Genomic DNA, 15,840 nt, shown 5'->3' on the forward strand with positions numbered 1-15,840 from the left:
GAGATTCTGATCTAATTGGTTAGGATGGAGCCCAGACGTGACAAACAATTCAACTCTCTGTCTGCACCACGACTGCAGCCAGGCAACTAGTCAGGCTGAAGGGAAACACATGAACTTTCTGAATGGTCTTAAATCTCACTGGGTGGGCCTTGGTCCAGCAGCCCTACTAAATCCCCTGGTCCACTCACTGGCCTACTCCCTTGGACAGTGATTTCTCACCTCCTCTTCTCTACTCAAACCTCCAACTCCTCTTGCCTTATCTTTATTCTCTGCTAAGGATGTGAAGCCCTCACTCCCTGATAAGATAGGAAAAAAAGTGAACACACCCCCATCAACATATCTTCCAGCTCCCTGTGTGCATACCTTGCCTTCCCCCCTCTGACTATGAATGGAATGTCCCCACTGCTGTCAAAGGCCAAAACTTCCACTTATATCCTGGAGCCCATTCCTTTCAGCAATTATCACCATGACTCTCCCGAATCATCACTTACTCCCTCTTTACTGGAGCATTCCCACCAGCAGCTAATAAGCTGTAATAATTCCCATCTGAAAATAAATCCCACACCCCACCTCAACCTCACATACCTCTCCAGCTACTGCCCCATTTCTCTGGTGTCTTTTTAGGAAAATAAAAACAGTAATTTAAAAATAACTAGTCCTGGGACTTCCCTGGCGGTCCAGTGGTTAAGACTCCATGCTTCCACTGAAGTGGGCACGGGTTTGATCCCTGGTCAGGGAACTAAGATCCCGCATACTGCGTGGCGTGGCTGAAAAAAAAAAAAAAAACAGTCCTCACTTGTCTCCTCTCCTCTCCTCCCAATCTCTCTTGAACCCCCTCCAATTGGGCTTCCACCACCACGGTACTGAAACAGCTTTGTCAGGTCACCAAACACCTCCAAGGCCAAATCAGCAGTCACTTCTCAAGCCTCAAGTCGCAGCATTTGATACAGTTGATCACCCCCGGGTCTCACTGACTCTTGGTTCTCTCCCTACACCACTGGCTGCCCCTCCTCAGTCTCCTCAACTGACTCCTCATTTCTCTGACCTCCAACATTGCAAATGCCCACGGGTCAGTTCTCAAATCTGTTAATCCATCTACACTTACTCTCCATGTGATTTAGTCCAGCCTCGTGGTTATAAATACTATTCATACACTGGTGGCTCCAAGATTAATATCTCCAGCCTGGACCTCTCCCCGAGCAGCAGATTTGTTTCTCCAGTTGCCTTCTCGACATCTCCACCTGCATGTAACTCTGCAACATCTAGTATCACACTGAACCTGAATTCCTGATTCCTACCCATCCCCAAATCTGCTGCTCCTACCACCTTCTCCAGCGTAAAATGAAATCCCATTTTTGTAGTGGTTTGGATCAAAACACTTGAAGTTGTCTTAAGACAAATCTCTTGTTGCCATATCCAATCCATTGGCATATCCTACATCATACACATTTTTCAGTGTTATTAGATTATCCATACCCATAACTTAAAATCGCCAAATAGCATTCCATCAATAACAATCAGTGCACTTACACAGTGCCCAGCATTGTTCTAAGTGCTTGACATATAATTTATTGAATCTACAACAACTCTGTGAGGGAGGTAGAATCTTGATCCCCATTTTATAGGTGAGAAACTTAATGCACAGAGGAATTGCCCAAAGTCACAGAGCTAGTAAGTGAAATGGCTGAGATATGAATGCAGGCAATTTGAGTCCAGAGTCCATGTGTTTGACTACAATGCCTTACATTTGTCACATGCTTGAATATTTACATTGTTTAGAAGTTTCGAGTGTTATAAATCATGTTGTTTTGATCACCTTTGTGTAATAAACCTTTTCTTAACTTAGAATCATTTCTTTAGCATACATTCTTAGAAGTTGAATTGCTCAATGAGCATAAACGTTCTCAGTCCCTAAAATGGCTAACCTATTATTAGTAAACATTGGCTCTTTGAAATCTGAAGTTATATACAGTGGTAGGAGAATTTTCTCAATAGAGAAGAACCTCTGAAGAAGAACTTAGCTCGCTAAGTTTGATCCTGACTCAGTCACTTAAGTACTCATTCAATCTTGTGGTCTTCAGTTTCCTCATTTGTAAAATCAAGATAATCCCTACATTACAACTTCCTCACAACGATGCATAAATCAGGCCCTTATTTCCATCAAAAGAAGCAACTTTAGTGTTACTTACCCCCAAAAAACCACAAACTCTGAAACTTAGATCTATTACCATTCAGCTCTAGAAAAGACTTGATCCATTGCATCTTTTAAGGCCATGGAACACACAGTTCTGACTTTTAAATAACTTTGCACATCTGCATTTTACACCTACCTTGGCTCACTCATTATTGTTTCAAGGTCCTCTTCTCATCATCTGGAAATCTAAAGGAAAGATTAAGTAGTACTAAATTTGCCACGGCTGTATATCAACTGTGACCACATATTTTATTTCTCGTGCTCTAATCTCAGTTTTGATATCACAGGTTTGGATAATGAATAGCCAATAAGTAAACCATGCTCTTATGTTCTTTTTTGTCTTATTTACCCATTCAGCCTTCAGAAGATCCATATACTATAAGGGGGAACCCATAAGTTACACATACCAACACTTTACTTTTTAGAGAATTTTCATCCCTTACTCTAGAACTAGTTATATTATCTTCTACCCACAGTCAAGATAAACTAACAGGACCCATATCTCCGAAAGGCAAAAGTCTCAGAAGCCAAGATGACCCACTCCCTTCCTTTTTTCTTTTTCCATCTGCTGTATTGTCTGCCAGCAGTCAGCTGGATTGCTGGTCCTTTCTCTGCTCTCCCCTGAATCTGAAAGGTTGGAAGCCTGGGACTTCTATTTCCCAGAATACAAAGCCAGCAAATATCCCAGTTTAGATTCTGCCAGTGCCAAAGACAAGAGATGAGGAGGGCAGAAGGGAAGCAGAAGCCATTTCTTCCCCTAGCAGCAGATGTTAGATTTTGCAGTGGCCTCTGAGTATCCCTCAGGAAGCAGCTTCCACAAGTTCCTGACCTGTGTGGCAATAATTCCCTACAGGTTAGCTGCAAACCTGAGAGCTAACAATGGGCTTCCCTCACCTTTGCTCCTCTAGCCTTTCCAACTATTTTATAAGCACCTAATTGCCTATTTTAAATACCTTCCTGCTTCAAGTACCCAGAGCGGTTTCTGTTTTACAAACTGAAGACTGACTGAAATATCCCATCTCTTAATTTATATAAACCTGTGGTCAGGTGTCCACTTAAGAAAAAGACAAGTCTAGTTTAGATGATCAGTACCAGATCCCCAACCCATAAATTGTAAACTGATTTTAACCCCCAGAGTAGCCCCTTTATGTGATTTCTTTTTCTTCCCCTAGGTCTTGGAGAATTCTATATTAAGAATTATAGGGCTTCCCTGGTGGCGCAGTGGTTGAGAATCTGCCTGCCAATGCAGGGGACACGGGTTCGAGCCCTGGTCTGGGAAGATCCCACATGCCACGGAGCAACTGGGCCCGTGAGCCACAATTACTGAGCCTGCGCGTCTGGAGCCTGTGCTCCGCAACAAGAGAGGCCGCGATGGTGAGAGGCCCGCGCACCGCGATGAAGAGTGGTCCCCACTTGCCGCAACTAGAGAAAGCCCTCACACAGAAACGAAGACTCAACACAGTCATAAATAAATAAATAAATAAAGAAAGAACGTGAATTTCTTTAAAAAAAAAAAAATTATATTACAGAGGCCGGATCTAAAAAATACAACACCAATATCAAACAATGTTCCAAGTGATATCTGGAGGATGGCTATCTCCACATATGTCCATCCTTAATATTTTCAGCTCCCTTTCATTTTATTTCCCTTCAATTACTTGTGTGTATGTTTAATTTATGATTTCGTTCATTCTTTTAATGGCAGGGACTTTTTGCTTGTTTGTTCCCTAGCACCTAGGGACTATTCAAAGATTTTGGTTAAATTACATGTAAAAGTAAATTTGTGGGTTCCCATTTGCCTTGATGGAGTAAACATTGACTCACACACTTTGAATTTAAGTTCACTTTAGCACACATAAGCAGATCTTCAAGTCTCTTAGGTTCTCCATTTTGATTAGCAGTTCCATTGTATTCCAGAAATTCCTTCTCATATTGATGATGGGTTTACAGTTACACATTGCACACCTGCCTCAATCTCATAGATTTTAAATGGTCTCCCCTAGGTGATCCTTACGTACACTAAAGCTTGAGAACCACTGCAATAAATAAAAACAGAGCTCCTTTTATTTGAAATCCCTATGCAAGGAGTAAAACCCAACGAATCCAAAGACTTGGGGTTCTTTCCATGGTTCACATCTGGGAGCTGATGTATAGAATGACAGAATTTTGGAGCTGAAAAGGCCCTTACAGATCATTTAAGCTTATCATTTAGGAGATCAGCAATCATATCTAGAATTTCATACATAGTTTAGGACAGAACAGAACAGAACTCAGAACCTAGGTATTCTGAATTTCAATCTTGTGCTTTCTTTAAGATGGTTGTCATTACATTTGGGTGAGTGGTGAACTGAACAACTCTATGTGTGCCAATCATACTGTGAACATTCATATGTGTTAGGACAGTTGTCTGACAAGTAGTAGTAAAGTTCTAACAAAAGTTCTAATACAAAATGTATTAGATGCTTTCCAATAGATGCAGGTAAAGTGTCTTGAGGAAGGGACAGTGTTTTCTAATATGCACAAAGATGTAACATGGACTTCTGACAGGTGCCACTCCCTTTTCTTCAATACGACCTTATGACTAACAAAGAATGTGTAAGTGCTAATCTCAGTAAAAAATACAATACAGATGCAGCTTGTGGAAATTTGAATTATGTAAACTTGAAGTTGTTAATACAGAAAAATTTTTATAAAGTTGCAACTCTCTAAAAAGCTGGCAAGAACTGCAAATTCCAAAATTGGCTGACCCAGTAAATTGCAAACCATGTTCATGGATTGACATGCAGAGGTACTGCATTATATATATAGCATAACATGACCCACCCTCTTATTCACGTGTACCGGAATCTCCCCATGTGATTTTAGTGACCATTGTACTATTGTTTGCACCATAAACCTTTAGCTCAGAAGTTATATATAATAAAATACTCTGAACCCTTAACCACTGCCATTAAAACTTTACCATCTATTTATTTAGGAGAGAGCACACTCTAAAAGGCACTAGAGAGAATGATGTAAAAATAGATAGAGGATTAGGGCCAAAAAGAAAAAAAAAAACAACCCTACAGCAACAGCATCTCCCATCCTAATGTTTACTCCTCTGTGAAAACCAGTCTTACATTATGAGTATTGTAAATTATGTGATGTGTTCAGGAGAGCATCCCTCACAAAATGCATCTTCTCTTAAAGCTCCTTCGTGTCTTTAAGTGATTCTAACCCCAACTCCTATGCCTGAAAGACAGTGTGTAAAGTTGGAAGGAGCTCTAGGAGTTTCCAATTTAAGCTCACATTTAGCGGTCCACCAAGGGGATAGAATTGTCTGGTAAACATCCCAGAAGTCAGATCTGTTTTTGTGTGTTTTAAATTCTTTTTAGTATGCCGTGAGATGCATCATCTGTAGAACAACGCTCTGGTTATTTTCACTCCAGGTTCTAACAGGGCTTGAGTTTGTCGTTAAGTCACCTTCATGAATGTCTTCATGGGGCTTGCCTTCATTATGCCTAGTCAATCAATTAAAAGAGGGCCAAGCATTCTTATTGCCCCCACTCCCTGAATGATGAGAGAATTGATGAGCTAATAAGAACAAAACACTCTCAACCTCCTACGATTAGTCTACAAGCATGGGGCATGGCATGCCTTGTAGTCTATGTGGGGCAGCACCAGCAGATGAAAAGAGCTGCACCCCCCATGCCTCCCCAGTCCCCCCACTGCCTGATGCTGCTGTTGCTGGGCCCTCCCAGGCCCTGATCCTGGGCCTTCCAAACTCAGGGTGCCAGGGCAGCAGGGGCATCGAAACTGCTAAATTTTGATTGTCAACATTTATAAAAAGCATCAAAGTGCTAACTGTGAAGGAAGTTAGAGTTTTGTTCAAGGCTTACATTTGTTCTATGGTTAAGTACTGTTTTTATTTGGAATTACACAAATGGAGACATAATCATTTCAGTGCTTAGGGTTTCTAAAAGTTATATTATGGCCTCAAGTCTACCAGTCACTTAAAAAAAAATTTCACCAAGAAACTTCAGTTTACTTCCAAAAAATTCTCTCTTTCCAAGCAGGCAGTCTTCATGAAGGACTAAATTCTCTCACCCACATAGATTTAACAGAACACCTTGGACAGTGCTACAAATCTAAGGAGAAAATGAAATCTTGCTTGGCTCGGGAGCAGCCCATGCTTTGAGTCAAGGGCTGGTCTGAAAAGGTCTAGATCAAGTTTGTAGCACCATCATCACAATGACTTGCAGATAAACTCGGGGTCCTAGGATTTGAATAGGAACATTCTTTCCTTGTTTTTTTTTCCCAACTAAGAGATGGGTTTGCTGTGTTCTTGGTGAGCCCTGTGATGGCTGGCACTTGTCATCTGCAAATATACGTGACTCCTCTACTCTTGCACCAGTGCTGAGATATGTGTGTGCATAAAAACAAAAGCTATATATTTCCACCCCGAGTCTCCACAGTTGGATCCCCTCCAGACACCATTCTGAACATGACACTCTGCTGCAGGGTACTAAAAATGGTGCTTTGCTCAAAATAAAACCTTTAAAGATCCCTTAGTAGCTATTCAGGGATGGAAATTCAATCTCAATTCTCCACCCTTTGCCCAGCTGTAGTTTCAAAACGCTTACATAAAACACTGAGAGTATGTACTTCCTGGCAAATCTGATTTTTCTTCTGCAATAGAAACATGTGCTATAGTTACCACAAACTATATTTTTACTTAGAAAATACACAAGGTAATAATGCACCTCCAACAATAGAAAACAGATCCTCTTTTTTTATTTTATTTTATAGGTAGCTTTGGTATAAGCTTCAGATAGACCCACTGACTACACAGTTTGTGAAATCTATACCTTCAAATCATACTACTCTCTATTTTAGGCCATTATATCTAAAAGCATGACTTCTCAAATCCTTTTATTACAAGTAGTTCTTGCACATAAATGTTACACCACAATAGCAAAAAAAAATGTAAACTTCTTTTGCAAACTACATAAATACTATAATACCTGCCTTGAAGTTATTCTCATTTTAGAATCAGAAGATATTCTATATGCTTTACATAGAAAACTCTGGTCAGTAGCCTATGTATATAAAACTTTTTTTTTTTCTTACTGACTTGCCTTTCATGTTGCCTGCTTAGGTCTTTGAAGGAGAAAACTTTTAAATAGAACACAGATCAAAATTCAGTCCACAAGTAAAACAAGTAGTGGAAACATGTCAATAATTGTGGGTAAAATATGAGGTGTGAAAATTATTCTAAATACTAAATCTGACAAGTCACCAGTGGCATGGAAGGAACTGGATAGGAAGACTTATTTGCGCTCATGTTTGATCCTATATGCAAGGAACTCAGCCCGCATGCTAATATACTTCTCTACCCTGCTGAATGTCTGTTTTCAAACAAATCACCTCTTTCTATTTTAGAGCACAACAGGTCATTTCTACAACTGTAGTCCTAGACTGGAAAGCCTAGGTGGTCAGTGAATTTATTTCACCATCACTGTCTGTGATGTCTTTAAATACAAATTTGAAGTGTGTAAATATACAGGTGTGTATACACACACACGCACACTGAGAGGACCACATCAAGGCCTCTTTTTTTTTTTTTTCCTGCAAGAAGAGTTTTTAACATTTACCTTTTTTGTTATTACTTCAAAGTAAATCTTTTTCCTCAGAATGTTCTTTCAGTTAAAAATCAAGTTAATTAATCTGGAGCCCTGACTGACTTGTTATTCTGAGATTCCTATTGAACACCTAGCTACTGGCCATGATTTGTTTGAGGAGAAAAACGTCACTGCTGAAGCATTTTTTAAAATTTCAAATGTACGCAGAAAGAACTACATAGGTTTTCCAATCAGCTACATAAGGTGGCTCAAGTAACATTTTTATTTATTTTGGCCTAAGCCCTTTAACAGCATCCTTTGGAAACACAGAGAGAATGGCTACAAGATGGTGGCAGAGCCCAGGATGCACGGCCTGGTGGGCGATGCTCCAAGGGGTTCACAGGATGTCAGGCAGGAATCCACGGCGCTGCCTTCCCTCTTTCTGTGCGTTTTCTCTAAATGCATCGTGTCCTCTCTTTCCTGCCCATGCTTTTCAATGATGAAAAACAATTTGTAAAAAAATTTCCCAGTGACTCATTCAGAGCTCAGATAACACTGTACGTGGGCTTAGTTGGAGACAGGTAACCATTCTGAACAGTTCTCCCAGAGGAGGCTGGGCCAGGCAGAGGGGCGTTGCAGCCTAGGAGCTGCTCTTGTTGCAGACCTGGCCTCGGTCGCTATTATCCTCCATAGACTGGCTGCCGCCCGTGTCGCTCCGGCTGAGGACCATGGAGGGGATGTGGGAGGGCCGCCGCTCCGGGTGCTTCTCCTGCGAGAAGCAGCAGAGCATCCTCTTCATGGTGCTGTACATGTCCTCATCCTTGTAGGAGTAGATGATGGGGTTCATGACGGAGTTGAGCAGCGCCAGCAGCAGGAACCACCTTTTCACATGCTGCACGTTGCACCACGTGCAGTTCAGGCCGTCGAGCAGCAGAACCACCAGACCTGGTGTCCAGCACACGACAAAGGCCCCTGGAGGGAGAGAGAGGAAGCAACAGGCACTCAGACCTCAGGCTAATTATTTGGGTTTCTTCTCGCCCGGTCTTCGGTCAGTGGTGTCAAGGGACCTTGAGGATTTGTTCTGACAACTGCAAAGCAAACTTCCAGCCTTCCTCTGAGCATTTGAGACTGGGCTTGTTAGAAGCAAACAGGCTATTAACCACGTTCCACTTCACCTTCTTATCTGCTTACCCAGGTACCGTAATTAGGGGCTTACACTTATCTCTTACTTATTGAGCACAACACGGACCTTATTTCTGTTTGTTCTCCGAATCACACTAGGAGGCTGTGCGGTCATTATCCACACTCTGCAGGTGAGAAGACTGAGGCCAAATCCCAGGGTCTACGTGGGGAAGGAAGCCTCACACACTTAACCCTGCACTCTGCTGTTCTCCAAATCAGACGTTCCAAATGCTTTCCTGAAAATACGACGCATTGCATCTATGGGAGTCTCCTAGTCTTTTAATCAAGTCACCTGCTCAGAAACTGTATTCTTTACAAATCCATGTTGATGCTGAGTAAGCACTAAATTCTTTTTGACGTATTCATAGGCCATCTGCCTAATAATCTGTTCTAGGCTGAGATATTTTTGTCAGAAATAAATCTTTCTCTTTCATGATGAGATAGAGATGTGCTTTTTATTAGCACATTTATTTATTTAGCATAATTTTAGCACCAATGGCACCTGAAGGGGGGTCTGTTCTGAGTCTCTACCCATATGATCATACTTAGATTACCTCAAACTTTCTGGTATGTTTTTCCTAAAATATGAGACACATGTTCAATATTTCCCTACTTAGTCATCGTAACATCAGATAACGATGACAGCTAACACATCAACGCTTCCCTTTATTAACTCATAGAACCACACTCTGAAATAGACATCATTATCATTCTCAGGAAACTGAGGCACAAGAGAAGTTCAGTAACTTGCTTACAGGCAAATAGCTTGTAAGGGACATTGAATTTTGAACCTAGGCAGTCTTCCTCCACAGGCTGTACACTGGGCCACTATGGGACCTGCCTCCATACTGGGACGTGGTTTCTTTCTCCCAAAGTCCGTATGATTTCTGAAGACCCTTACTTATTCACTGAACAAATAGTCATTGTGAGGTTTCAATGTGCCAAGAACTGTACTAGACAGTGAATGAGGCGAAGACCATGCGGTGTGGGAACAAAAGTGCTAATGGGAGAGAGAGAACGAACAAGCAAGTCTGTGAACCATTATCACCAACTAGTTACTCTTCCTGGTTAGAGTCAGACCTGGACAGTATTCCTCTTGGTGCTTTATCTTCCTTCTGAGAGATATAATAATAAGCAAGTCAAGTCAAGAATTATAAAGAGGCAGTATGAGGCCGTGAAACTCCGTGAGCTATGGGGTCAGACAGCTACGCCCAGCTCCTCACCTTACACGCTGCTAGTAAGGCAAATTACTCTTCTGAGCCTCCATTCCCTTATTTAATAAGGATAATGATCCCGACTTACGAAGTGGTTGTTAAGAGTCAGAGGTAATGAAAAGTGGTGTCTAATCCCGTGTTGGGTTCACTCGGCAGTGGTTATCATGAGATGCTTTGTCAAAGACATATGCAAAAAGTAGATGTGCAGGAGTTCTCAGGGGGTTTCATTTCCCATTTCATAACTACAGCTCTCCAGTGGCTCCCTTTTTTCTCCATCCTGTATTATTTTTGGTTTGGCTGACATATGTGAAGAAAGAAGTGAACTTAGAGATAAAATATCAGGGATTTGGGTCCTAATTCTTCACTTACTGTACAACTCTGGGAGATCCATGTCATCGGTCTGGGCTTCATCTTCCTAAACTGTAAATTGAGGATGTTAGGCAAGTTCTGTGTTTTTCAAACTGTGGGCCAAGACACCTTAGTGAGTATGCAATCAATTTAATGAATCTGGAAAAGTTTCTTTTTTTTTTAATGAAAGAATGGAAATGCAAATGGAATGGAATAGCTCAGAGTATATTACACAGACCAAGAGAAGTATTGTTTCATGAAACTTTTGTTTCAGTTTTATATACTATATTTATGTGTGCATTGGTTATAAAATAAAATATTATTTTTGACTGTTGGGATTAGTCAAAAAGTTTGAAAAACACTAATTTAGATAACCTTTAAGGCTGCATCCAGCTCCAATGGTCTGTATTTCCCATAACAGTAATACTTTTGTTCTCTCTGCCATTTCTGAGACAGGGTTACTATGTTGTCAGGAGGGAAGAACTAAACAAAGCAGACATCAAAAGCTGTAGCTACCAACTTTGATGTGAAGAGTCCTTTCTGTGTGAGATTGCAGAATTCCAAAGAAATCCTAGTGGGAGTGTTCCAAGGTTTTTGTGTTAATGGGTAGGAGGGAGAAATATTGATAAACTTTATACTTAGTTAAATATGCATGTCAAAATTTAATAGTGTATATAACTTCCAAACCAATGGAGGGAGAAGGATGCAAGTAAAGGAAAGGAAAAAAAAAGTCTCAATGCATAAGAAAGGAGGAAAACATAGAAAAATGGGATAAAGAAAAAATTAAGATGCTGGAAATGAATCCAGATAAGTTGACCCTTGAACAACACAGGGGTTAGGGGCCCTGCACAGTCGAAAATCCGTATATAACTTTACATTTGGCCCTCGTATCTATGATTCCACATCTGTAGATACAACCAACCTCAGATCAGATTATGTAGCACTGTAGCATGTATTTACTGAAAAGAATCTGCACATAAATGGACCCGCTCAGTTCAAACCCCTGTTGTTCAAGGGTCAACGGTATACTAATAATCAAAATCAATGTTAATTGTATAGTTAAAAAAGTGAATCTAAATAATTTGATGTCTAACATTATAACCATACATGATAAAACCATGAAGAAAAGCAAGATGATTAACATGGAATTTATAATATGGTTATTTCTACAGGAGAGAGGGGGCCACCAGGATAGGGCACAAAGGAGGTTCTAAACACACTGATAATGTTCTATTAAATTGGGTGGCAAGTACACAGGTGTTTTACATTTCTAATATTCTTTTAAGTGTTATTCTTTAAACTGTACATATATCTTATATAATTTTGTTTGAATGATATATTTCACACACACACATCAGAAAAAAGGATAAAAGTAAATTGCCAATATGTTTTCCTAAAGACTGTTTTTAAAATTGGATTTTTAAAAATCATTAAAGCTTTTTTCCCTAGTATAAAACTCTAGTTTGGATTAATCAGGGGACCTAAACACTCTAAATAAATCTTCAAATTGATGCCCTGTTTGTCATAATGTGGTACTTCACATACATTTTCCTTTTGCATTGAATTTCATAAAATAATTCATTCAGTCAACACTGACACACTTTTCACTGAGCAATGGTTATATACCAGGCACTGTTGTAAGCATTTTATATGAATTAACCATTTAATCCTCATAGCAACCCTTGGAAATAGGTACTATTACATATATATATATATATATATATATATATGTATATATATATATAAAACCCTCATTTATATATATAAAACCCTCATTTTAAACCTGAGGAAAGTGAACCACAGAGAGATTGGTAACCTGCTCAAAGCCATGATAAGTGGAAGGGCCAGGATTTGAACAGGCAGCCTGGCCCCAGAGCCTGTGCTCCTGTTCACGTGCTAGGCTGCTCAGCAGTGAGCTGCAAAGGATATTATTTCTAAAGTAAGTGATGGGGAAGGGGGGAGGGTACTTCTGACCTTTAAAGTCTCGTTCGTAGAATATCATATCTGACTGTGAAACTGCATACAGTATATTACAACCAAGTCATTCTTTGCTTTGCTAACAGAAAGAATTTCTGGCAAAGGAAGGAAGGAAGGAAGGAAGGGAGAGAGGAAGCGAAAAAGATGAAGAAGGAAAGAAGGAAGGAAGGGAAGGGGAGGAAAGAAAGGAGAAAGAATTTCAACAAAAATACAGGTAAGAAGAGCAACAAAAATCTGCTGACCTGGGGCTTCCCTGGTGGCGCAGTGGTTAAGAATCCGCCTGCCAATGCAAGGGACACAGATTCAAGCCCTGGTCTGAGAAGATCCCACGTGCCGCTGAGCAACTACGCCCGTGCGCCACATCTACTGAGCCTGTGCTCTAGAGCCCGCGAGCCACAACTACTGAGCCCGTGAGCCACAACTACTGCGCCCACGTGCCTAGAGCCCGTGCTCTGCAACAAGAGAAGCCACTGCAAGGAGAAGCCCACGCACCACAACGAAGAGTAGCCCCCGCTCGCCACAACTAGAGAAAGCCCATGCGCAGCAACGAAGACCCAACGCAGCCAAAAATAAATAAATAAATAAAATAAATTTATTTTTTTAAAAAATCTTCTGACCTTTTCTTTACACTGTTTCCAAGAACAACAACAGGCAAGTCTCTGACAGAACAGCCTCCACACGCTGCGCTGCTGATGGGTGCTTCAGCGGTGCTGTCTGACGTGATGATTGCACTCCGAGCAGGGACCCTGGGAAACTGCAGCTCCCCAACTCCTCCACCGGCGGCCAAGCTCTACCTCCAAACACATCTCAGAGCGGGGGCACAGCTTATCTAAACAGCTCATTCCTTGGGGGTTTTTACTGTATGTCAGCAGCAGCAGATATGAGGTCCCCAAAAACATTTAAAAGAGAAGAAAATGTCAGGAATGGTTTTGGCCTTGGGAATCCGTCTTTCTGGAGAATTCTTGGAGAATGTGAGAGATGTCAGAAACATACAAATGTTTCTGTCTGTCCCAGTTCTTAAAAGAGGGGCAGAGGGTACATCCTGAGAAATATATAGCACTCAGTCCCTTATCAATTTCCCAAAAATTCTAGAGGAAAAAACTAAGATGAATGTTTTTTGAGTATTTAAACTCAATGCTCAGACCAAGACAGCTGGGACCAAACAAGGCTTTCAAAGAGACATATGCCAAGCCTGGATCATTTTTTTTCCCCCCCTAAATCAGGCATTAACAAATAGGAGCAGATCTAAAGGTATCTATCAGGGAACTGATGGAAGAAATCAAGCATGTTTCTCTTGGAAAAGAAAAGGCAAAGGAAAACCACATTATGTTAACTGTCCCCAAAGACCTGAAGGGCCATCACATAGAGAGAAGCATGACTTATCGTGAAGGTCACCCTGAGACAAATGGAAAAGTACCAAAAGGCAGAATTTGAATGTAAGACTTCTTTTTAAGAAAATGAAACTATTAGGAGAGGAATTTGTTGTTCGGCAGACAGAGAGCCTCCCTTAGCCAGGGTATTTACTTTGCCCAGGTCATCCTGAGATGTACAAAGGGAAGAGATTTTTCCTAAATGAGAGAGAGAGGGTTAAGTGGCTTCTGAACTCTTTTCCAAGTAGAAAACTGCTAAATTCTACAAACTATGAGTTTCAACTCCCCATAAAATTCAAACAAATTCGACGTATTGGTTTCCCAGACACCATTATCAGACAGTATGGCTAAAAACTGATTAAGATGAATCCTCTGAGCTAGCAGTTCCCAAAGCTGGCTGGCCACCAAATTCTCAGAGGAGCTTTTTAATAATGCAGATCCCCTGGTCCTAGATCAGAGCCAATGGTCAGACTCTCTGGGGTGGTACATGGAAATCTGTAGGACTAAAAAGTTCCCTGGGTGATTATGATGCATGGCCAGTTTTACAAACCATTTTTCTATGCTGACCAAAATGGTTTAATCAAGCTGATCCTGTCAGCAAAATTGTAGACTCCATACACACTTGGCAAAAAAGTCATGGAAAAGAGAAAGGGGGCAGAATTCTTTAGAACAAGAAAATCACCTTCAGATCAATACCTTCAGCTTCTATTTGGAAAGAATGTTTGAGTACATCTTATGCATAAATGAAATGTACAAACACTAGCAGGGAAACTAGTCTACAGGCAAGGCATATACTGTCCTCCACTGGCCTTGGTTGGCGCTCTGGTTCACCCTGCCAGGAATGCCTTCCTGGCTCCTAATCTAAGGTCTACTTTTCATTCTAAGCTTAGCTCCTCCACTGGACCTTTCCCATATGTCCAACCCACAGTGACCATTCCCTCCTCTCAACTCCTGTGGCATTTTCCACCTACAACATCCACACGGCACTGGGCATATTACCTGCTTAATTCCACTCTAACATTTCCCAAGAGCTCTGGGCTGGGCAGTGTGCTTAGAGCTTTACATAAAGCCATTGTTTAAAACTCATGGCCCTGTGAAGTTGCCACTCTTATTTTCCATCTCACATATGATGAATTTGAACTTCAGAACAGCTCAAGAGTTTGTCCTAGGTTGAGTCAGAAGCCAACAAATAGAAGAGTCAGAATTTGAACCCAGGCCTGATTCCCCCATGCAAACTCTTGAGCGTTGTGCTATTCTGAGGTAGTTTTTAATACATACGTCCTGTCTCTCGGTCCTGTTGCAAGCTTCCTAAGCATGTAGGCTGTGCCTCATACCTGTCTGTGTCCTCAGCATGAAGTATAGAGCTCCATACTCAGTAGCAGAGAAGATGAGTCCATTGAACATAACTGAAGTTTATTAAGAGCCCACACGGGGCCAGGTAACGCATTAGCTGCAGCACTTGCTGAGGCAAACAGTGTGCTGTCCTGCCCTTCGGGCACTGACAGGCAGGGAAACAGGATGCGATGATTCTGATTACCATCCAGGAAGGTGCCAGGTGGAATGACACTCAGCTGAGCTGAGTATTGAAGGTCAAGAATGACTGTACAGAGGTGAGAAATAGCATGATGTACTTGGGGAATTCCAAACAGTTTAGGATGGTTTTAACCCAGGAAGGTGACTAGGGAAGTAAGATGAATTCTGAAAGATGAACATGGGTCAGACCTGGAAGGGCCCTGTGGGCAGTTCTCAGGAGTTTGGATTTACTGTATAGATCACACCCCATAAGCCTTTTTCAACCGGGAGTTCATCAGGTGAATGCCCTCAGGTATCCATGGTATGTAATGAATTAACCTCTCTCCCAAGCACCTAGAATGGTATGAGTCATACAGCATCATGGGAGGATTAAGAAAATATTTCTAGGTTCCACGGTTCATAAAGGAAACCTAATGAGAAAG

General features: G+C 41.2%; 1 protein-coding gene across 2 annotated transcripts in view; it reads right to left on the reverse strand.

Moving 5' to 3' along the window:
• Positions 1–6,950: 6,950 nt before the first annotated feature.
• LPAR3 (lysophosphatidic acid receptor 3) overlaps positions 6,951–15,840 on the reverse strand; it is a 74,551-nt gene continuing 65,661 nt past the window's right edge. For both annotated transcript variants that reach the window (XM_036829168.1, XM_036829175.1), the window contains exon 3: positions 6,951–8,766. In XM_036829168.1, coding sequence (XP_036685063.1) covers positions 8,435–8,766 — 332 coding nt within the window. In that variant the 3' untranslated portion in view covers positions 6,951–8,434. The remainder of the gene's footprint in view (positions 8,767–15,840) is intronic.

The sequence above is a fragment of the Balaenoptera musculus genome, chromosome 1 (genome assembly GCF_009873245.2).
Source record: "Balaenoptera musculus isolate JJ_BM4_2016_0621 chromosome 1, mBalMus1.pri.v3, whole genome shotgun sequence".
Taxonomy (NCBI): Eukaryota; Metazoa; Chordata; class Mammalia; order Artiodactyla; family Balaenopteridae; genus Balaenoptera; species Balaenoptera musculus.